At 43.0% G+C, this 25,255-nt stretch overlaps 1 protein-coding gene across 1 annotated transcript in view; it reads right to left on the minus strand.

Annotated features, from left to right (window-relative positions):
* Positions 1-412: 412 nt before the first annotated feature.
* rsh (Rap GTPase activating protein radish) overlaps positions 413-25,255 on the minus strand; it is a 126,722-nt gene continuing 101,879 nt past the window's right edge. Inside the window, exons 11-19 of the mRNA XM_080284535.1 lie at positions 24,804-25,048; positions 24,445-24,675; positions 24,153-24,288; positions 23,750-23,921; positions 23,411-23,565; positions 8,136-8,318; positions 4,587-4,691; positions 782-1,018; positions 413-586 (exon numbers count right to left, since the gene is read on the minus strand). Of these exons, the coding sequence (XP_080140661.1) occupies positions 413-586; positions 782-1,018; positions 4,587-4,691; positions 8,136-8,318; positions 23,411-23,565; positions 23,750-23,921; positions 24,153-24,288; positions 24,445-24,675; positions 24,804-25,048 (1,638 nt within the window). The remainder of the gene's footprint in view (positions 587-781; positions 1,019-4,586; positions 4,692-8,135; positions 8,319-23,410; positions 23,566-23,749; positions 23,922-24,152; positions 24,289-24,444; positions 24,676-24,803; positions 25,049-25,255) is intronic.

Raw genomic sequence — 25,255 nt, forward strand, 5'->3', positions numbered from 1 at the left:
ATTAAGCTCTTTCTTATATACTTGTGTTATTATTGTCATACCCTTTGACATTCCACTTGTAATTTCTGGTTATTCGTAACACTGGCTGTACGTAGATATTCTAGAATCAAATCAAAACATTCGTTTGTCTTTTGACAGAATGGAAGGGCAGAGCGTAATACTCGTACCAGCAACTGGAAATCATTATAGGAGCACCACTTTCCTCTTGAAAGTACATATAACATACAAATAACGTTTTACCATAATCCATTACATATGAGAAGTCAGCATCAAAAAGTTATGTGATGAAGTGTCAAGTTTTCCGTGTGAGGACTGAGCCCCAGGCGTGATGGCGGTGCCGGGTGGAGTGGCGGTCTGGTCCTCCTCAGGTTCTGGGTGCAGAGTGGCCTGGGGGACGCAGCAGGGTCCGCCGCTATAGCCCGTAGTCAAAGGATTCCCACTCGCTGAACTTGGAGTCCTGCTTCTGGAGGCGCTGCTGGCAGGCCTCCAAGTCGGAGTCATTGATGCGGTACATCCCGGAGTTGGCCTGGAACATGAGCGTCTCCAGGATCCTCTCGTTCTTGATAGCCTTACTTGGTAGCACGATCTGAAAAATTTACAAATCTCGGTCGTAACTTCTCTGGCACACGATGCACTCATCATACGAGTACACCATCAGAGTTATTGTGCAGACATTGTAATTACAGAGGATTACATGTGCTTCCGTGTTACATGTAGGCTTATAATACTATAACAGCATGGATGTGAGTACAAATAAGCGAAGCCCTTGTTACTTCAGTACCTTGATGAGATCCTGAGGTGAAATTCTGTACAGCTTGAGCTCGCGGGTGAGCCTTTCCATGATGCAGCGGTACTCCACACGCGAGTCCACCTTCGAGGCACCCTTCATTTTGATGCGGTTCTTAGCCCAAGCCAGCATGGCCTCGAACTTGGTGATCTCACTCACTTCCAAGTTTCTGGCCATCATCATATTCACCATAGACTCTGACAGCTGCAGGAAGTTTTGCGTCTCGAATACCTGTTAAAGTAAAAGGAGTTTGTGGAAGCAGCGAGGGAGAGCTAAAATATCAGCAACAATTACTGTTATGGTAACTTTCCCTAACACTTTAGACGCACTGCAGCTATATAGTAAAACCAAGAAACCCATAGGCACATGTATTTCATTTTAAAAAAAGCAAGCTTAAATATCACCATTCCTTAAAGTACAGAATCTTCTGCTCAGACAAGTAGAAACAAATAGCTCAGTGCACATGTACTTGTTAGGGAAAGCAAAATAGGTTCAGCCGTCAGTCCTTCAACCACATCCAGGTTTAGGGTATGGGTAGCCTCAGTTAAAGCCCGTGGTCGAATTATGGAGACCCGAAACCAAACAACAGGAAGAAAAAGCTGCCTTGCTTCTACCAAAGAAGCCATCTAAAGCACACCTGTTTATTTTCCATGTTGCACTGGTAGGTAATAACGATCTTTTCATCATTTACAAAAAAAAAATTAGTCAGCTGTTATGAAGTATAAAAGATTACATTTTGCAAAGTTAATTTTAGCATTCCTTTCAACGTACCACTTATCCTTTACTCTGATCTTTGCCTGGACAACACAGTGATCGGGAAGGCCACTCCCCATTCCTCTGAAAGCTCTTGTATCCAAAACCTCTGGCATCAATCACCCATCACCTAACTCAATGTCAGTCATTTCTTTTGTCTTAATTGCAGTTTGCTTTCCATTCTTCATGTATACCTGTGTATCACTTTGTCTTGTAAGAGAGTATTTGTAATGCACAACTATCTTTCGGCTGCGTATCAGCACAAATATTCCCGTTTTCATTCACTCATTTCACTTTCTCAACGCTTATCAGTATGACTTTCTCACTCTGATTGAAACAATTTATATGTATTGCAAAAAAACAGACTTTCTCATTCACTCTCACTCCCCTATCATCAGTTGGAGTAAGAACACACACACACACACACACACACACACACACACACCGCTCGCTGGTGCAGTGGTAACGCTCTCGCTTGCCAACTGGTGGACGGGAGTTCGCGCCTCGCTCAGGCTGCGAAAAGTTTCACTGACGAAGTGGGTGGTTACTGTCCCCCTTGAGCAAGGGGACGGGTGTGTGCGTGTGTGAAGGTCACAGCCTTGCCCATAGATCGGACTATATGAGCTCTCAGCTCCCTTCCGGGAGGGTAAAAGCTGACGATCACGACCATCAAGTGATCCTGACCGACCCGGTGAATTACACACACACACACACATACACACACACACACACACACACACACACACACACAGCCACCGTCAGTATCATCACTTTCCAGCTCACCCAAACAACTCCGTATCCCCTCCTCTCCCCCTCAACATTTTCCGTGCATTTTTTTCCCGCTGCTACAGTGCACATTCCTACCTATTGAGGAGCGCTTTATATTTTTGAATTATATGTGTACTGGGTGTAAACAGCTGTGGTGTATGTGTCGTGAATGTGTTGTGCCTCCTCAGGTGTAGTGCTTGGTAACTGTAGCTTCAGTGAATGCGAAGTGTTTGCTCCTTCTTATGAAAGCCTCTAGCATTTCTGCATCAACGTTTGCCTTGGTGATGAACACTGATTTTTTTGTGCACCAAATATCTGGTGGCAAGCTGTGGTTTAAATACTGCCATCTAATATTTCTTTGGGATTACAGTAGATGAAATAAAATTATAGTATATGAGGTGCCTCAGTAAAGAACTATGGCCTTGAAACAAAGGCGAATTACGGTGTGCTAGCTTCAGTAAAACTGTCCAATATACAAGATGGAGAAGACCAGAAGTGAAAATGGGCGACATTCAGCTGAAGTGGAGGTGGTTAAGATGGCGGGAATTGTACTCGTATACACAGCGAGCGAGTGCATGGCGGAGAAAAGAAAATGCAGACGTTTCCCTAGATGGCTGTGAAACGTAAAGGAATAGTTGGGGGAAGAAGGATGGGAACGGCCACAGTGCTATGACAGCAATACTGAGTGTACATTTGTCTGATACCTCTATGCAATAGAGGAGATAAACAGTGCTGCACAGTCGTGACCTACTCTCAAACTTTACTGAACTACTATTGTTGAGACGAGGCAACGCCACAGCCAGACACAACAAAAATCATGCGGCCCTCAGTGTTCCAAGGCTTCTTCCTTTGTAAGCGAAGTCTGCAGTCAGTTTTTCCATGCATCATGGTTGGGATGAGGAGGCAGAAGGGATTGATGGCGATGAGACAGGCTGGAGAACGAGAAAGCAAGGAGAGGTAGTGTAACACTGAATCATCAAGGAGAGGAGGCTGAGGCTCAGGTAAGGGAATTCTTGATCTAGTAATGTGTTTATGCAGTGGAATGTTGCTGGCGGACGGGAAGGAGGGAGAGGCTGCAAAAGTCAGAATAGGAAGATATGTACAGGAGAGGGTACGAGTTGAAATGTGCAAAAAAGCAGTACTAGAGGGGGGTTGCGGGAGGAGGAGATTAGTAAGGTGTGTATGCAAGGGAGGGAGGGAATGTACAGGACCGAGTTCCAGTGTTGAGGACAGACTGATGCAGCCGATGAAATATATCAAGGAAAAGGAAAACTACAAAGAAAAGATGGCCAGACACACGGACGGAGGTTGGGGGAGAAAAAATTGGGTGTCAGTCATCTTTAAATGCACAGGATTACCACAACCAGTCTACACAACTCAGCCCAACCTAGGGAACAGAAAAAAAAAATCACCTCAGATAGCTGCAACTCAGCCAAGTCAGTGACAACTTAATTAACTGTGAAGTGAGACCCAGTTCATTCTCACATAGCTCAGCATCACTGGCATCTCCAGAGTTAATGAGCACAATTTACCTCAATGATGTTCATAAAGATAATTTTTTTCATTAATTGTCATTGTTACCTCAGCATGTTCAGTTCAGTCTGTGTGGAGAAGCCAGACAGAAAAACATAACTTCAACATACACAAGCTTCAGTCGTTGGTTGCGTCAACATTCTTGTCCAAGAATAGGCTCTACTTACGGCTAAAGAATCCAACATTTCAGGTGCCAAAAGCTGGCCAAATTCTGTTCACCTCACCCACCAAAGGTGTACTTTAACATATATTATATCTCACAGCCCCTCAATAGATTCCTGTTATCCCATACAGCTGGCGCCCTATCAAAGGAATCTGGAAACATTCATATAATACAATAAAAATGTTGACGACGGTCAACTCAGAGGAAATTCACGGTGACCATATCCAAGGAGGCTCAAGACCGCCATCAAGAGGAAAACTTAAAATATATAACACTGTTTTGAAGACAGATCAGTCCACCAAATTATATATATATATATATATATATATATATATATATATATATATATATATATATATATATATATACAGTCCATGGTGCTTTCTGGAAGACGGTGCAACGCAGCACTCTTCAGGAAGGCTCACGACAACCATCGGCAAGAAATCACAGGAACAGTCAGCGCACGAAGAAAGCTTTAGACAACCATCTTCAAAGAAAGCTTATTATAGTCTACTCGGAGAAAACTGGACACAGAGCAATTCGATCTAAACCAAGAGAGCTTACCGCGTCCCAGTCACTCGCCTGTATTGCCCTGGTCTCCACGAAGGCGAGGATCATGTTGACCAGCTCGGAGGCGGAGGTGTAGCGCCAGTAGTAGTTCTCCAAACTGGTCAGCATATTGCACACCTGAGGGTAGTAAGGCCGTCCATACGTTTTAGTCAATGTTTCATCGCAGGTAAACTTCATAAACAATGACAGTACATAATACATTTCAGTGACCATTGGAATATATTATAACCATAATATAACCGTAAAACATAGCATCATTTTTACTTACATAGGTATTTCTATTTATACAAAAAATGTGACATGTCATTTTCGTAAACTAGGAAATATACAATCAAGTAATATTCTGTATAGGTACAATACACAAGTAGGTGGCTAGGTTGCCATGACTGAAGCAGCTGAAGTCTGAAAAGTGCAGGACCAGAGGAGTGTATTAGTCCACGGTGGAAGTTCTGAGGATTGGACCAGATAGGCAACGTAGCTAAGACAGACTTGGCTACTAAATTGTAGAGATACTTAACTTTGCAGGCAGAAATGCTCAGCTGTTGGTGGTGGTAACTGTAGATGTGGTCACACACGGGACTAAGGGTGATGACGTGAGTGTGACAGGTCCACTAGGTGTAAACATCTCAGGTCTCATCAAGCCTTGGCGTCTTTTATGTAAATGAGGTCACATCAGACGCACTCGGGTCATTGATTTATTTAGGTTACCAACACTGTCACTTTGATTATTATCTAATTAACGGGAGCAAAAGGTAGCCATATTAGGAACGAACTGCGCTACAGATACTACCACGAGATCTAAACATGTATCACAAGATGTTTAATTATGAGTCTACGTATTATTTTTTATATGATGTTTTTATACTACTGGGAGTCATATGCTCGTACACAGACTACATTACAAAACCATTATGTATCATCGAAAGCAGTAGACTAAACTATTACCCAGCCAACAGTCCATGCACTCTAAGCTGAAACATATCCCACAAAAGCGTGAGGATGAGTTCACAGTGAGACGATGGAAGTCAGTGGAAGGTGACAGACTTACTGGGCCCATGGTTTTAATCTGTTGAAGGGCACACCGATTGCTGCTTCCGTCTGTATGTGGACTCACAAAACTTTGTGCTAAGAGTAGCATAAAAAGAGTTTTTATGTATGTAAGGCTGGTTAATATATTCAGTCTATTATTTAGTGTGTAAGTGGCATCTGTAGTAGTATGATCACAGTATGTCGGGTTACCAGATACACGTCGTGTGGCCATCACACAGCGAGGATATGTCAGATTCAATCGACACCAACTGTGCAGTTTACATACTTAAATAAAATAACAACATATAATTATTATTCGTATTAACAACAAAATCTACAATGACTTGGCAGAATGACTGAAATTTGTTGCATGTGTCTCACAGTGGATCTAACATGTCACCCCAAAATAACGACGTGGAGGGAAAGCGCTGCATGCTTGACATCAGTTGCTGTGCTTGGGTGAGTTGCTGAGAGGAGTAGGTGTGAAGAAGGTCTAGCAAATGGTGAGGAGAGATGACCACACAACCTCCACAATTGTTACACTGATTTAGAAAAAAACACGACTAGGGAAACTCTGCTCCAGCTTCCACTCCACTCACCTCTTATGAACACGGGTAACTGGTGTACAAATAACATTGTTTGTCTGTCATAAATCTCAACACGAAAATGTTGTTTAAAGAAACTATTAGTAACAGTGACGTGATGAGAATCATGGATGGTTTTCATCGAATGATTTTTGAAATACCACACTTCTCTTTGACGAGCTGGCTGCGTTCATGGGCCAGTTTTATAGCCTTCAAAGAGTTTACGACACAGTTTAAGTATAGACCCAATTCTGAGGAATGAAACAAGACTGTAATAATTAGGAAATGCTACAGTTGGTAATCAAATCAGACCGAGCTTGCTGGCTTACAGTCCTTGCTCATGGATTACCTGGGTTGATCATATTCCACTGACGCTTTTCCAGATACGGTCAAGATACCAGCACTGAATTTTACATTCTGTAAGTTAATGTAGTATGGCAAGAAATACAAGTGCTCTCTGAAGCAGGATGTTGAAAGGGCAAAGATAGATCAGGTGCGTCCGTCTGGCAAACATTTGTGTATGTGTCAAGTCTCAAACTTTTTGGTTCATGTCAAGTTAAGCTAGTAGGGATCAACAGATCATTCTTTTTCCAGGGGCGGTGTTTCGTGGCCGGACGGTCCTAAGTACGCTGACGTTCCGGGACCCTCTTTTTATTGTTAACAGTTATATCTGGCAATAAAGTAGTCCATCCATCCATCACCCAATCCTACATTACCCCATGAGGAGCGTAGGAGCCCGGGACTGGGCAGCTGGTCCCGACATTTAAGATGAGAGTGAAATAAAGTAGTTTACTTAGATATTACCAAGCCTTGTTTTGTCGTCAACCCATGCTGAAAATATAGATTCATGACTTGGATGTACTGAACAGTACCGCACCATGTTCTCTAATCGATGCAAAACTGGACAATGGTTCTTATATCGTCTGTATTTTTCTTAACTACACATAGCTTTGCGAGTAAGCACATGGAACATCTTGTTGGCTGTGCTGCTGGCAACATACGTGGACGGCTTGGTACCCTGACCTGCATTAACAATTACTGACAGATCAAATCACTGCAATATCAAAGCATACAAGTGAAGCATGTACTTACTTCAGAGGCAGGCCCAACTAGTAACACATGGAGTGCTCTTACTTACACACCTGAAAGAGCAAAAGTACTTACACATCCGAGGACAACATTACTGGAACATCTCAAGGAAGGGCAGCTGATTTTCAACCACACCGTACAGGTACACATCTCGCGGTTACATACATGTTTCAGGGTTATTTACATATGCCATTTTCACTTACATAATTCCATAAAGCTCACTAACATACAAGATTTACATATACCCTTGCAACTTTCATACTCATCCGAAAATTTACATGCACAACTAACGACAATGTACACACTTGAATGTTGCTAACTTTCATCTTCTTTGCTTATGGCTGGTTCTGTGCTAAAGGTAGGTAGTTCGTTCCCTGATGCTTTCAAACTCGCTACCAGATGGAGCCACACACCCTCAGATTTCACCATTTACACAAAAGACAGATACGCATGTCGCCTCCTCAGAGCTACTTACCTAAAATTTGCTGATACATATGAAATCATTATTTTTATATAAGTTCGCTTGTTTACTAATACAAACAACAGTTCACCTACACAATTTGCCGACAAAGAATATAGTGTTATATACAGTGTACACACACACACACGCACACACACACACACACACACACACACACACACACACACACACACACACACACACACAGGAAGAGAGAGAGAGAGAGTACAGTACTTACACACATCACAGTAATGAAACAAGTGAGTCATTGCCCGGGGATCATCGAGGGAGGGGAGGGAGGCAAGTAACTGGTCAGCCTCTTTCCCTCGACCCTCAGTCCCTGGTGTTCCCGTGTGTCCGTCCCTTCACTGCACCTGTGCTCGCACCCCTTACACTCACCACCTCAATGCGCAAAAACTGCTTGGCGTGGTGAAAGCAGGCCTGGAGCAGCTCTGGCAGATCGTAGTGTTCGGCAGCACAGATAAGCCCCGGGATGGTGGAGCAGGTGAGGGGACAGGAGCCGGTGTGCAGGTAGTCCAGCAGGATCCGCAGCGTGTCGTGCTCAAACTCTATGATGGTGAACTGTTGGAGGAGGGTTGGTTGGGATCAGGCCGGCTGGCACAGATGGGCTACACGTGTGATCACAGATAAGGAGGCTGAAATGGAGGGACATTGTTAAACAGTCAAAAGCAAGCTTCCCACACGGGATGGTGAGAAATGGAGCCGGCAGTTAACAAGGTCAAATGTAAGACCTCAGGGAAGGTTGGTATTACGCATGGGTACTAATTAAAGAAAAAAAAAAAAGGCCTAGTTAAAGAGGAGGGTCTTAAGTACGATTACCAGTGTCAGAACTGCTATGGCATTAAAAAAAAAAAAAAAAATTACAAGTGTTATGAGTCCATATTATAATTACAAATCATAATAGATAGATAGATAAATAGATAGACAGACAGCTCTATGCGAGCCTGGGAATGGGAAATGATCTTGCAAGTTACACTGAGGAAAAGCTGACGACAGATTACGAAGTAGCCAGTCAGTTAGTTGTCAGCAATTCACCAGAGGAACAAAGCCTTGTTGACCATACACACACATACACACATACTCACACACAGGCTTCTAGAACTTTCCAATCACAGGGAACACACGTGATACGACTCCTGTTTCACCAGAATTTAGGAAAGAGAGCTCAGAAGGAAGCTAGCCATAGAACAGACAGGTCGCAGGGAGAAGGGCTTAGCAACTTGAGAGAGAGACAGAGAGAGCGAGACAGGGAGATAGCTCCCGGGACTCTACTTTATACTTCGCTCTGTGTGAGAGACTTGTTAATATTTCCAAGACAAATAAAAATAGTTCCATACTATTCTTTACCTCTCCTTGTCATTGAATGACAAATGGGAAAGAAGATTATCTACTTACAAAGCTACTCAAGTGTAACAACCGCTCGTCCACAAGTCTAATATATATATAACTTCTCTACAAGTAACTACCAAGTCTTTTTATGACATTTGGTAGCAGCGAACATATACGAACCTTGTCTATGAATCAACAGTGAATTCCTACAAAATATCAAGATTGAAAACAAGAATACCTCTCACAACCAGCTCCTGACAGTTCTCTCCAACCAGCCCCCTCTGACTCCCCGATCATCACGCTGATGTAGAGGTGAAGAGGTCACAGGACGCCTTGCAAGTAGTTTAACAATATATTGATACAAACAATCTTGCAACTTCTACGGCGAACCAGCGAACTACAACCATCTACAATCAACTACAAGTAACAACTCTACGAGTCGTCTGTATAATCTTCTACACGCACCTACAAGTAGCGGCAGTCTTCATCCTACAACGAGTAAATCACAAGAGAAAAGGACCGAGAAAACATCGACAAAGAAAAACAAAACAAACAAACGAAGAGTGAGACACGACTCATACCTCATAACCACCAGACCTCACCCTCCTCTCTCTGCTACATCCACCCAACCCCCAACGCTGACGCAGGAATCAAGAGGTCAAGACGACGAAGCAAATACCAAGTCCATATTCACAACTCATCTTACTCACTCATCTTCACTCAAGTTACTCATCGCTACTCATTTACTCACCACAGCTACCAGTGTGGGAAGCCGACCTCACCATGTGCTGAGATGACATCACAACGCGAGTCTGCCATGCCAAGCAACGTGTGACTGACACCAGGCACCTCTCACCCACTACTCATTACTCATTATTCACATTGCTCCTACTCATACTCATTTATTTTCACAATTAAGTTGGAAATTCGACGTTCTATGCTGAGGTTTGCCTGTGACAGCTGTTAACCACCACAAGCACCAGGCCATGGAATTTCCTGAGTAATATCGTCCATCAACACAGCACTAGAATTATCAAGAGATCTTCAATCAAACCTGCATTTTTCTTCCGAGATCGACTTTTGTATCGACACACCTCTACGATCTGTATCAAGTGGGTAAAATTATACTTACTCATTTCTTCTCAGTGCTAAAATTAGCAATATTCAACTTTTTTTACTTATTTCCATATATACACTTATACACTCACTATCTATCATTTATTTCAACTTATTTACTCATCTATTTTGTTAGGACATAAATAAACAAGAGGCGTATTTCATAACACCATATCTTAATGACAGGAATATTTTCGCCACCACCCACGTTAATACCAGATGACACACAATTTGCCACAACAACAGACTCACAATTAAGAGAGCACCAAGGCAACCCACCCCTTGTACAAACCTCACCACACACTAAAGATCAAGAAACAAATACGGCAGTTTCAGATGATGAGTGGGAAATCCCCTCTGACGTAGCAAGTGCGGACTTTGTCGCTGACTTGCCCACGAAGGCCAATATACTTAACAGAGTTCACCGGTCAGGTCGTACATATTCCACCATTCCCTCACACAACGATAAACACGTCCAAGTTGAATTAACAAAGCAAACAGTGAAAATGAATCAAGAAACAAATACCGCTGATCTAACAACCACACCTCAAGTGTTTGTGTATCACGAGGATAAAACTGCCCCAAAATTCTCTGGCACAGACAAAGATTGCATTGATGTCATTTCATTAGTCAGTCAGTGCGAATAAATGTTCATCAAGCGCCACATACTAGATGAACAAGAGAAAATTGCTATTTTTTCATCTTGCATAAGCCAGGAAAGATGTCCAGCGAGCAATTTGCTTCGCTCAGACAAGCTCCATCATGCTAGGACATATGATGAATTTAAAACTGAATTTTTGAAGAAATTTTCTGGAGGTATGAACTTCTTGCCAGGTATAATTCCAGAATTACATAAAATTGTAGATCTTGTAAGGGAGCACACTACAAACCATGTGCTCAGTGAAATAACTGCTGATGTCTCCACAATCAAAAGAACATTGTTAGTTACTTTGGAAAATTCTAATTGGATAACAGATGATGGAAAGATGTCCCCAGACCTCGTCGTGGACATCATTGGTTATGTAGCTGCCTTGTGTAAATTACCTGATAGGACCCTCAAGATCGCCAAGACGATCGCGTACACCCCAGGAATGTGCTTGCTAGACTTAATGAACGAGGTAGAGATGCAGTGCAGTAAAGCAGGTATGGTCGACACACATGCACATTCTGGTAGAATGAGGGTACCTGAGACAGTATCAGCTGTGAAAACATCAACACCGACCCCAAACAGAGAACAAAATCGATCGCGACCAGAAAGCAGGCAAACCAAACAACCAAACATGACAAGGTCTCGATCCCAGACGCCTTGCTACAGGCAGTTTCATAAGTTTTCGCGCAGCCCGAGCAGGTCTCGCGCCATAAACAACACTTCTTATGGGAAATCACATCTTATGTCACAGTCAAGGGATAGGTCCATTCTATGTCATTACTGTGCAAAACCAGGACACACAAGGTATGAATGCTTTATCAAGGCAAAAGAGGACAAACAAAAGACACAAGGATTTGGTCCTTACTGTAGGCATCATAGATACCAAGGGCACTGGACTAGTGATTGCAAAACAGTAGAAAAAATTGTGTCTATGTTGAAATCGGGGGAAGACCAAGTCATGACAAAAAACGAACAAACGTAAAGAAGAACAAGGCTAAACTTCACATAGGAGGCATGTTGGGAAATGAGTGTATCTTGATACCAGCTGTATGTGAGGATCAAAACGTTTCCTTATTTTTAGATACAGGCTCTCCAGTGAACTTAATAACACATGAAGAACTAAATAGAATTCTTAAAAATAAAAAGAAAGTAACTTTTCTGGATGAAGCTGATTTAGATTTATACACAGTAGATGGACAAGAGATTACAGTGAAAGGTATGATAAGATTAAATATCAGTTTCACAGAAACTACAAGACCATTCTCTGCATTTTTCTATATCGTTGAAAACTTAGCAATTAAAGCTCATATGTTACTGGGCTTAAGATCCATGAGAGCTGAGAACATAACCATACTCCCACAAATGAATGGAATAGACTTTGACAATGAATTCATAGAGGAAATAACTTCAGAGCCCTCACCGATTGGTAGAAGTGAGCCAAAAAGAATTGGTAATATTAAAGGCCTAAACAAACATACACAAACAGATGAGTGTATAGGTCCACTCCCACCACCAACCCCATCCTCCAGAATTAGTGATCCAGAAAACAGTACTGATTTATCAATTTTTCCAGCCCATCTCACTAATGATTTAGTTATACCACCTAATTCATACAAGGTTACCATAAAGAGCAAATTACGGAATAGTACTGTTCTTGTCTTAGAAGAATTATGTAAAGTAAAGGGATTGTCAGTAGAAAACGCATTATGTCATACGAACGACGAAGGACAAACTCAGATATTCATAATTAATCACATGAATGGGGAAGTTCAGTTGAAAAAGGGAACTTGCATAGTTAATATTGAAAAATGTCCCGCCCCTGTGAAGGAAATAGTTATAGCTGGAGTAACAAGTGAGATAAAATCTACGGATAGAGAAAGAATAAAAGAGAAATTAACAACAGATTACGAAGTAGCCAGTCAGTTAGTTGTCAGCAATTCACCAGAGGAACAAAGCCTTGTTGACCATACACACACATACACACATACTCACACACAGGCTTCTAGAACTTTCCAATCACAGGGAACACATGTGATACGACTCCTGTTTCACCAGAATTTAGGAAAGAGAGCTCAGAAGGAAGCTAGCCATAGAACAGACAGGTCGCAGGGAGAAATGCTTAGCAACTTGAGAGAGAGACAGAGAGAGCGAGACAGGGAGATAGCTCCCGGGACTCTACTTTATACTTCGCTCTGTGTGAGAGACTTGTTAATACTTCCAAGACATATAAAAATAGTTCCATACTATTCTTTACCTCTCCTTGTCATTGAATGACAAATGGGAAAGAAGATTATCTACTTACAAAGCTACTCAAGTATAACAACCGCTCGTCCACAAGTCTAATATATATATAACTTCTCTACAAGTAACTACAAAGTCTTTTACGATGCAAGTAGCGTCCCTCACGAGGCGGGGACGAGTAGTGGCAATACCCAAGATCAGAGGGAAAATCACTGTTAAGGAAGGGTAAGGCAGGGTCATGGGAAATGCAGCGTCAGGAACATTAACGTAAAATCCTATGCGGTCAGAATGAGTGCAAGAAAATCATATGAAGTCAGACAGATCATATGGAACTGGTTATAACATCACTGCGGTCATGGCGCTGCCTCCCGAACTTCTCGGTGAAATGTGGAACAACAGATAAATCAGAACCTGAGCCTGTTCCACATTTGTTCCAAGGTTTGTCCAGTCAACAGCCGAAGCAGTTCTAAATGTGGGCGCTGGATTTCGTCACTACAGCATTTGACCAATCAGAGCGCTCCCTTGTTTAAGATTCCATCATAAGAATTTGTATTAGTGCTTCAGAGCAGCCTCACCATACACGCACGGCTTTGTCGTAAATTTGGTGGCGACATCAACATAATTTGGTTGAATTTTGTTCACCTGTAGTGAGGTGGAAAAATTATCTTAAGGTAAGTTTTTCGGGGTAAATACATTGCGTTACTGATGTTGTCGCTCACGCAGCCTAAACAGTACTAACAGTGGGAGTATTGACAATACTGCAGTGCAATGCTGTTGATTATATGTTGTTATATGAAGCCTATAGGCCAACACTGAGGCTTGCTTGTGGTATACTCCAGATATGAAAATAACTAGATATCTAATAGGTATGAGTGTGCTCTTTCCCTCTCCCCCTCCCCCGAAAAAAAAAATGTTATGTACAAATACCGGGTGTTGTCCAAACCCCTCAAATCTGTATTCAGTTGACAAAACGACATTTCTATAAATATAAATGAATAAAAGTAGCTTGGAGTGGCCTTCATGAAGCCTTGAGGTCAAAACACGTGACACATCAGTCGGTCACTCAGTGTTTTAGGCCGCGGCGGCAACCTCCAGCATTGCACGCCAGATAATCTTTTATGTATCGTTCCAATTTTAGTTTTTGTACTGGCGAAGCAAAAAACGATTTCGAGAGAAACAAATCAGATATAGTGCCAAAGGATAATATAAGATACCAACGCTATACTTGTGATAACAACGATCTGTCCGTCTCTCTCTCTCTCTCTCTCTCTCTCTCTCTCTCTCTCTCTCTCTCTCTCTCTCTCTCTCTCTCTCTCTCTTTATATATATATATATATATATATATATATATATATTGCATAGGTTGAGAAACAGGTCAAAACAATACAAGGGAAGGCCCTGATTTAGTGTACAGACGGATCTAGCAGAGAATACAAAACATGGCGAGTAACAGTATCAGACACACGTTAAGGTCAGAACAAATACCACAATAATCCAGTAAGGTCAGAAATTGGAGGCCTACCAGAGAGTCGTAAACTCATAAATATTAACATTCTGCTACAAGATGGGATATAGCATCCAAATACCATACTAGGTGTCAGATATAGCACAGTACTAGACTTACATTTGTGAATTAAGCTCCTATCAAGGTCAATATGAGGTTCCATCTGAGTCAACATGCAACTAGGGTTTATAGGGTCGGCGTGAGTCACACCTAATAACGTGATTCAGGTGGTATGTCAAGTGCTGTCCAGTGTAGGTTAGGTTAGCTTAGCGTCGTGGTCAGGTATGTCAAGTGCTGTCCAGTGTAGGTTAGGTTAGCTTAGCGTCGTGGTCAGGTATGTCAAGTGCTGTCCAGTGTAGGTTAGGTTAGCTTAGCGTCGGGGTCAGGCGAATGCCTGGTGAGTCTAAGTTGGGTCAGGTGAATGTCTGGGGTAAGGTGAGGGGCTGGTAAAGATCAGATGAAGGGCAGGTAAAGGTAAGGAGAATGTCAGGTGAAGATCAGGTGTCAGATGAAAGTCAAGTGAAGGTCAGATGAATATCAGGAGGTCAGGCGAAGGTCTAGGAGCAGATAAGGGTCACGTAGAGATCAGGTGAAGGCTAGGAGACATGGTGAAGGTCAGGTGTTGGTTGGTAGATCAGGTGAAGGTCAAGGGTTACTGTAGGAGTCTAGGTGAAGGTTGAGGTGAATATCAAGGCAAATTCCAGGTGCGAGGTGAGTCTACTGTAGGTCAACCGTCCGGGTTCACAGGTTAAAGGTTACCAGCGTTGGATTATAGTTGTCATGACGAGCTCAACTGAGTAATAATTTAGGCATGAAGATGTCTACAGGCACATACCGGTACTTGTAGAAATGTTTATCAAAGTTTAGGACCATTATTCATAGTATCAAAAGATATATTCTTTCTGTAATGAAGTATTTGTAAATCGTTATAAAATATCAAGAACTTTTATATACCATAAATGACATTTCATGAACAAAGTTAATGTGGTTCAATTTTCAGCTCATATGTACTGTATATCTGATTTCCGGGAATATGTGGCTGATGCTGGTTGATGATGAGTTTTCTGCGGTGTGAAGCGCGGCATAGTGGCCGGTGATGGCGGCAGGGGGTGGGGCTGGGGTTTTTGAGGGGCGGTGTCATATACACTGCGTGACACGTGCTGGTGATTCGAATTTGTGCTCAGTGTGCAGGCGTCAGCAGTATGAAAATAGCTTGCACATGGCTGTCAAGCTGAAAGCCTCTAGCTGTACTGATCAATATGATGCCATTCAGCATATCAACCATCATAATTATATGGTAGGGAGATAACTAGACGCTTGAACTATTGGAAAGCTACAAGGTAGGTGCAAATGTCTGTATCTGACCGATTACAATACCCATGTTGTTAATCAGAACTGTCATGTACTCAGTTAAAGTTTGCACATGTGTCGGTAGCGTCAAAATGGCTGGTAAATAGCTCATATGCTGAGAGTCTCTGGTTATAACTATCCACATTATGCCATTGTATATTGGTCAAATGTTTTAATACCTACAGTCTGACACTTTAAGTTTCATGGTTACTACCTGCATGAAGCCCATTCTGCGAGTAGTATCAGTGTGCAGAGATCTGGTTGATTTGATCAGCTTTATTATACTGTATGTCCCATACCCATCCTGTGGGTGGAAGCTCAACACTTACAGAGGCACATAATGGGTCCATTATATGAACCCCAAGATGTTTTGTTTAGCATATCACATTAGACGAGCTATTTCATGTACAAAATTAATTGTCAACTTATAAGTATTTATGAAATGTCAAGGATTCTCAGAACCCAGTGTGGCACAGAACTTCACTTACAGTAAGGAAGTCTGGATGTCTGCTGAGAATCTTCCAAAGGACATCATCATGTATATTTATACATATTCACAAAATTTGTAACAGAGGGATCCCTATATTATTGTATATTCTCACACTGCATTACATAATGCCACAGTGTGTATGAAAGGTTTCTCTTGCATGACCTGGTTCTTGCCAGAGATATTTACAACATAATCGACGCCCAGCAGTGGTAACACCAAGGCGTCTGCTGACTCAGTTGGTGATCTATAAAACCGGAGCTTCTCTCGAATCAGCGAGTAATGGTAAACAGACAGACTCGTGTCCGGTTCGTTGTTTCCTCTTTTCCAGAAGGTGACCGTCTTCAAACTGGTGATTGACAAACCAAAACTATAACTAGCTGTCTCTCACTGGACAGCGGCTTTAGCTAGCTCATCTGCCCGGTCATGCATGCGGAGGCCAGCAGGAGATGGACTCCATACAAGGTGCACATTGATATCCTTATTAAGGAGTTGGTTGTATCTATACCTGGCCTCAGACACAGGTGCATTACAGTTGTGATGTAAGGAGTTAAGCGCAGACAAGATTGGCAAATAGTCCGTTACAGTAAGGGTGTCAGTTCTGGTTGTGAGTACTTGCTTCAGTTCAAGAAGTACAACACACAACTCAGTCGGTAGTGTGGAGGCTGAGTTATTGATGCAGGCCACTCTCTCAAACTGGAGGGGCAGTCATGGAGTGCATCTCTCCGACAAGTGAAACGTAATTCGGAATCCAGAATCTGTAGTACAATACGGATCGGTCCCAAAAGTTAATCGATTGCTCCCTGGGTTGTGGGCTATCTACCTACCAAATTTGGTCCGAACAGCGCTTTTATTTTTTAGTAATCCTGTTAACAGAAAAAAAAAAAAAAAAAAAAAAAAAACGGGTGAAAACACACTCTCCTAGTCGGAGAGAACCAGACTCCATCACCCTGAGTACGCAAGTACCGCGGACAGTAGGCAAGTATGAACTTGTGCATGTGACACTAGGGAGTGTGGCGGTGGGCGTGGATGTGGCTCACCAGTTGCATAAGGTGTGCTCTCTTGACCTACATACAGAGTTGTGTGCAAGAAATGAAGGAAACTAGGTAAGACAAACTTGAATACATCTGTCCGCCATGTAAGACGATAGTTGCAAAAAAACCGTAAACTTGGAGGTCTGGATGAGACTTATCATATTTACTGATTATGCGGAAGATCAAGTGAAATGTCAAAAGTCATATCAGGCCTAACTCAATATCATGATTCGTCGAAGCCAAAGGCCGGCAAGTCTACTTCATAAATTATCTTTAGTTTGATGGCGACATCTCAATATCCTGACGTCAGTATAATATAAACCATGACCAGACTCACCAAGGCTCCGCAGCGGTGTGGCCTACATTCCAAATGGTATATAATGAAATGCCTCGGATTAAAAGAGTTTGCTACACGCGTGTAGGATAAGACGCTGAGATCGGCTACATCAGGTTATGTGCTTTTTATGCAGAGATGATTGTGGCTGGTATGGCCTTTGTATAATAATTGTTTCTGTCAAGTTTAGTACAGCTAATAATAGTTACAACACTAGAGATGAAATTACCATGCAGCTCGAAAACAGAGGTCAACGACTGGCTAGGGTGAGAGCAGAGTTATTGGCTGGAGTTTGTTCGTTCACACTGGTACATCTTTGCCGATTTCTGATTTTCATCTGAATCACCGACTTCCTGGTTGTATGAAATAAACGTTGCAATGGCTCTAGGGCAATAGATCATCCTCGACAGGTGATGGGTTACTCATTACATCGTTGATAACCCAACGCTTTGGTCTGCTGACGAGAATCCTAATGGCAAACAGATAATGATATTCCTTATTTTCAGTACTGAATATTTAGATAAAATCCAGCTTTATAGTACACAAAATGTAACGTAGCCTACCTTTATTGAACATTATGAATAACAACAGCCGTTTGGTGCTCGGAATACTGAGATAAGCACAGCACCAAAACAGAGATGCTGAGTTCTTAATTTCTCCGAGATATTTCAGTCACTTCAGATGTCCAGATGGAAAAGCGCAGAGTAATTGCTGCCATCACCACTTCAGTTTGTCATATCAGGAGCAGCAGCTCAAAAAATGAGGTAAAGATCGAAGGCAAAATTTCCAGATCAGACAGTGACGGCAAAAAGTTGCTTACATCAGCCAAAATATTCCCAGAAAACAGGAATGGCTACATACAAAAATATCGGCTAACCTGAAAGCGAGTGAGATTAGCAAAGGGAAGTAAACAAGCAACAACGGACACACTAACACACGCTACCATATCGGCCACACTGCACGAAAATGGCTCCCTCATCCATGCATTGAAAATAAAAAAAAGTGATAAAAGTTCTTTGAAAAAAAAAAATGGAACGATTCTTTGATCCTTGAACTAGTTGGTACAGTGAGGACCTTCCTCTGAAAATTACTATGTTCTACACAATATGCTCCATTAATAGTCTAAGAGCTGTACATGAAAAAGCAATTCAACAATCAAGGTAGGAGAAACAAACAAACAAACACGTGATATTGCGTTTCAGGGTGGGTCATGCATGAAGCTTTGAGACAAAAGACCACAGGCAAACAACGCTAAACGTGACGGCGGGAGTTTAATGGGAGACTGTGTTTTGAGGGGCAGGCCTGGGAGGTACGGTTGTGGGGGAGATGGGAAGGCAGGATTTCTTGAAGGAAGGAGGAGCGGAAGGTGAAGACAACACCGAACGTATATAAGAGAGGTGAGGGGCAGGAGAGTCAGGGGATACGGGAGAACAGGTCGAGAACGTCCTTAGTGTGACACTGATTTATTGAGAGAAGAGGCGAGTGAGCAAGAACCTGAAAACAACTGACAGAAGAAGTTTATTGTATTTTAGTTTATGTTTATAGCTAGAAGCGGCAAATTGAACGATATGTATATAAATATATATTTTAGTCAGTGTTGCTACCATGCCCAAATCAAATTATTTATAATGGCAGTTAGACGCAGACATGTTAAGAGTTGATGGGGTGCCTGGTGACTCAGTGAGTAGTAAAGCTATACTGTATACAAACATACATACATGTATATACATATATATATATATATATATATATATATATATATATATATATATATATATATATATATATATATATATACGAAAGATAATGAAGGCTATTCTTGTTCCAACATATTACGTCACGGCACTCCATCACCAGCTAAAGATATATATATATATATATACAGGTATATATATATATATATATATATATATATATATATATATATATATATATATATATATATATATATATATATATCTTTGGGTTTCTTTTAAAAGACGTACAGGTAAGCTGCTTATATTGTTTAGTGATACACAGAGCTTCAGTAGTAATTAAGGAAGATGCACGTCCATATTTAAGGCCTTAACAGTGACCGAGGAGTGAAGAGACCTCACCTTTCCACAAGACTGCTCAGGTAAACGATTGATTACACGCGACGATGCTTTGGTGGTTGGCTCCAAGTGGCTCTCCACTATCCAACCACTTGTGTATACTGCTGCTGCTGCTTGACTATTTACCAGTGAGGAGCGGGGTGGGGGACGGTGGTTGTGGGGCTGGTGGTGGTGGGAGAGGGTTACAGTACGGACTAACACGACTAGCGAGTGTGTGTGTGTGTGTGTGTGTGTGTGTGTGTGTGTGTGTGTGTTGGACTACTTAGGCAAGATGGTGTAGCTACAACGTTACTGAAGCTGCCTCTCAAGACTGTGGCTTGGTATGCATTCATCCTGGCTCAGTGCTCTCCGTTCCTGTTTTTCCTTAGTAACTCCTTTAGCCCTTCAAACAAGCCTATGTAATGCCAGCGCCCTAACTAATAACCAGCGGAGGAAGAAATCACAAACATATTATATTGTTAGTGGTAGGTGGTGGCGACCATCATCCACTCACTTGACGTGGTGCTACCTACTTCTTCCTTCACCTTTATCATTCTTCTTCTGTGCCTGCCCTCCTCTCTTCCTATTTCTCCCATCTTTCCTGTCACTTCTTATTGCTTTTCTTTCCTTTACAGGTGGCTTTACATTGAGCGACAAGCCTACTGGTTTCCTGTATGCCATGAAACCATTTACAACGCCGGGTGGTAACCATATAACCAAACCATACGTGCTCCCTACGTGTCAACAAGTGGGTTAGTGGAGGGTTAGTGCCCCTTCCCGTAAAACAAATAATTCGAAGTCAAATGGCCACCCCTTACGAGATTGTGGCGTCTGGCAATAGATAGATAGATTATATTGTGCAAACCGTCTGCCGTCTGAGGTGGTGTGGAGGTGGCGTGGTTTGTGTGGCAGTTCCCAACATACTGATGATATGCAACGAACTTGGATTGTTCATCTGGGAGATTTGCATGAATGCCAACCACGGTTTGAAATTTCCCATGGCGCTAACAAATAAACAAATAAATAAACAAGTGGTGCCAGGCACAACAAACCTCGCCCGACAGCAGTTGTTTTACTGCTGTTAAGTACTGACTCGATGCTGCCATTTAGTATCAGTTTGGTGCACAATTAAAGTCTAAGGTAATGGCACAAATGGTTTCAAGTTATGCCCTCTGAAAATCCATGATCTTGCATTTGACCTTTCAAGGTCACTCAAGGTCATGGATCATGGTGCCAAATAAAAACCCATATGAGCTTCACATATCTTGATGATAGTAAATATCGACGTTCTATGAGTTTCGAGTTATAGCCCCCTAAATATCCGTGACCTTGAGTTTGACCTTTCAAGGTCACTTACGGTCAAAGGTCATGGTACCAATTAAAAACCTATGTGGGACCTCCTGTATGCTGATAATAGAAAATATCTCTCTATCTTCAACCAGTTTCGAGTTATAGCCCCTTGATATTCGTGACCTTGAGTTTGACCTTTCAAGGTCACTCAAGGTCAGAGGTCTTGGCGGCAAATGAAAGCCCATATGACGAGTTCCTGTATGTTCATAACAGTAAATATCTCTATCTTCAACCGTTTTCATGTTATAGTCCTCTGCAAATCCGTGACCTTGATTTTGACCTTTCATGGTCATTCGATTACCTCCAAAATTTAACCGCTTTCTTTTGGGACCAGTGCCCACATATCTTGAAAGTTTCATGTTATTTCATTCAGCTGTTTTTTGGTAATATTGCTAACAAACAAAGGCAAGCAAACATACAAACAAACAGACAAAGAAACAAACAAACTCAACCAAAAACAATACCTGGCCTGACTCCGTCCGGGCGAGGTAATAAAACATTTGCTTGACCACCCATTTTATAATGAAGTCTTTGGCTCCAGTCGAATGATCTGCGGCAATACCGAGCTAAGGAGGCAGAGGAGCTGAAGGTAAAATTTCAGTGTCTTAACCTTCTGAGGAGTCGGGTTCTGTACTGGCCTCAGGCATGTATATATACGGCATAAATATAGGTAAGCGGCGTTCAGAGTCACTGTACAGTATATATCCAGGTTTATCTATCATTGTCTATCTATCTATCTATCTTTCTCTCTGCCTGTCTGTCTTTCTATCTGTCCATTTATGAAGTGAATCTCATATTTAAATGATCTACTCCCCAGTTTCAGTCGGTGGGCAAAACTTTCGAATATTGTTCAAATTTCAGACACTCAGGGGATAGGGACTGGGAATGCGCTCTTTGAAAAAATCAGTAGCTGATAAATTATATTTATTTTCACTGACGCACGCACCAGGATTTTAAACATAGAGTACATTGCTGTATTGTGGGGAAGTGACTACCGTGTGTAGTGGTTGAAAATGGTGCAAAAAAAGCTTTTCGGGCTTGTAAACTAGAGCTACACCTAAGATAAGTTTGTGTTTGTGCAAGTGTATTGGTGAGTGTAAGTGTGACCACCAGAGACAGGGAGTGGGAGGGTCAGCAAAGGGGCCGTGACCTGGGGCAGTGTAATGCTGGCTCAGAGTTGTGTTGCCTTAAGGGGATGACACTGATGACATGCGTGGTATCACAGGCATGTACAGGAGTCACGTCCAATAATGGCTGTGGCGGTGAGGCTGTGGCGTGAGGTGATGGTTGGTAATCATGATGGTGAAATTAGTGAAGGAGCAATGTGGTGTAATGGATGTATGGTGTCGAATAGTGAGGTAGAAGTTTGGTTTGGTATGGTGTTGTGGGTAGGTAGTGTGGTGTGGTGTGGTGAATTCGTGATGTAGAGTGATGCTGTGTGGTGTGGTGGATTTGTGGTGTGGTAGATGTGTAATGTGGTGGATGTGTGGTGTGGTGTGGTATGGTACAGTATGATTTGGTATGGTGTGGTGTGGAGTGATGTGGTAAGGTGTGGTGTGGAGTGATGTGGTAAGGTGTGGTGTGGTGTGGTGTATGTGTGGTGTGTTGTGGTGTGGTGTGGTGTGGTGTAGTGTGGTGTGGTGTGATGTGGTGTGGTGTAGTATAATGTGGTGTGGTGTGGTGTGGTGTGGTGTATGTGTGGTGTGGTGGATACGTGATGTGGTATGGTGTGGTAGATGTGTGGTGTAATATGGTGTTGTAGATGTGTGATGCCGTGTAGGTGTAGTGGACGTGTGGTGTGGTGGAGGGGTTGTGGTGTAGTGTCGTGTTTAAGTGTAGGTACAACAGCAACACATATGTGCTGGAGAAGAACATTGTGAGTGTAGTGTGGTATGATGCGATGGCTGTTCGGTGCAGTGGAAGGGGATATGCAGGAAGTGTGTTGTGGAGGTGGAGGTGTGGTGTGGTGGTGTGTCGTACAAACATAAGAAATATCAGGGGCACTCAAGGGGAGGGGGACTTACACTCGTGCTTGCTGGGGCAGGTGTGAGGTGGTGGGGTGTGTGGGTGGTGGTGGTGGTAGTGAGGGAGGGGGGTGAGGGTAACCGAGGCTGCTGGTGATGGTGGTGGTATCAAGTAAATACTCTGTTGGCAGTTCGTGCACGAGAGGCCTGGAGGTTACCGTACTTGGGTCTGGCGTCGTTCGGAGGTCTGAGGCACCATCACACGTACCTCCGTCTGACACAGCCTCGCTCGGTCCACCTTGCCGCCGTCAGCACACACGCTCAGCCGAGGCACAGCCAGGGCGCTCTTCTCACCTTGCCGCTCCTTCCCATCTTTCCCTGCCGGTTGAGCAGCTTTGCCTAGTTCCTGACATTAATCATTTATACGATAGCTCTTTCCTAGGATTAGTCCCGACAGTTTTCTGAGGGTAGGCAATTTCTTTGCCCATATGCTATTAACACTAGTCTTATTCCTGCCGCAACTTTACCACATTACCCTCAGAATACCTGCCTACTTCCCCACCTGAGCAGTCCTGAGAGGAGGCCCACTTCTTCTTGTCCTCCACAGAGAGTCTGTCGTTTTTCTTGGATGATCTGCCCCAGCCCGAGGTGAGGGTGCCGAGGCGGGAGAAGGCGCGCATCACAATAGGGGAGTTGGGCACACTTTTGGGTCGTGGCGTCTCGATGTCTGGAACCTGCAGGGGCCAGAAAGGGATGCAGGATAAATAATGCATGAGATTCAAACATTTGTCAACATTACTCCGACATCACGAATCTTTAAAACACACAGGAAGCATAAAGATAACAGTAGCCTGTCGTACGCAAGATTACTCTTGAGACTGAAGGTGTCCCATGTGTCACGCCATTATAACATCAGTGAACACGATACAAGAGGGTTCTGAGAAGGCAAAAGATGAGTGGCGCACCTGGAGGAAGTTGGAGCTCTTGGGTTTGTGCGAAGGCGAGTGTAAGGTGGGAACAGCCCGAGCCAGGATGTCCGCTACAGACACCTGAGGCGACCCAAACCCAGTGCTGAAGCCATACAGCATCTCTTGGAATACTCTGAAGAACAAACAAAGTTAACAGGGCAGTGAGAAAAGCAGGGGGCACAACTTTCTTATATATACAAGAAATTTATGTTCATAGATCAGTGAGTGACAGGCAGCTGCTGTGGCTCTCAAGTACTGTACAAGAGGTCAAGCTCTAGTGGTGACTGACCTGCTGCGAACTCCCAGAATGGCCCGGACTCCATACAGTTTACATTTCTCCTTGCCGGCGCCCACCAAAAAAGTGACGTCAAAGAGCATGTTGGAGAACTGATTCTCGCTGTTGTGGAAGGCACGGGTGAAGTCTTTGGCCAACTGGTCATGACCCTCAAAGAGATCACGTACAGAGTCCAACAGTGGGGACGAAGGACGCATGTGACCGATGGGACGCCATGACCCACGCCTGTAGGAGGGAAAAATAGTTAGCTCTTTGAAACGAAGGGCACTGAAGAGTTTATTCAACAACAAGGGGGGGGGGGTATTAAAGACTTAGCATAAATTGGAATGCAGGTATGTGTTAAATGATCTGACCTGTAAGGCTTGGGGATCTGGCCAGTCTCTGCGTGGTTCTGCAGGTTGTTGACGAGGTCCTCCAGCATCTGAGAACGGGTGCGGTCCTGCATCCGAGCAAACTTTGGGGCAGAGTAAGAAGCGCGTTCACCATTCACGATCTTTGTGAGGAGCCACTCACGGAACATGGGACCCTTCTCAAAGCTGCTCTGCTCAAACAGGTAAGGCTTGTAGGCTCCCACTTCATCCCGTGACACCACCGCCACCTGTCGGCACAATACAATCCTGTTATCTCACCAGTAAATGGCGATGTGTCTGAGATCATTCTACTATCTATTTTATACTCGATTATTACAAGTTTTATAGTCGTAGCATATCGTTTATAAAGGCTTCAACATGCCTGTATGCGTCAGCCTTGGTCACCGAATGACGGCTCTCCACGATGTTCGATCTCCGGCAGCCTCCATATTAAG

Source organism: Coenobita brevimanus, chromosome 101, assembly GCF_032717465.1.
Source record: "Coenobita brevimanus isolate Jiangsu-jjx chromosome 101, ASM3271746v2, whole genome shotgun sequence".
Classification (NCBI taxonomy): domain Eukaryota; kingdom Metazoa; phylum Arthropoda; class Malacostraca; order Decapoda; family Coenobitidae; genus Coenobita; species Coenobita brevimanus.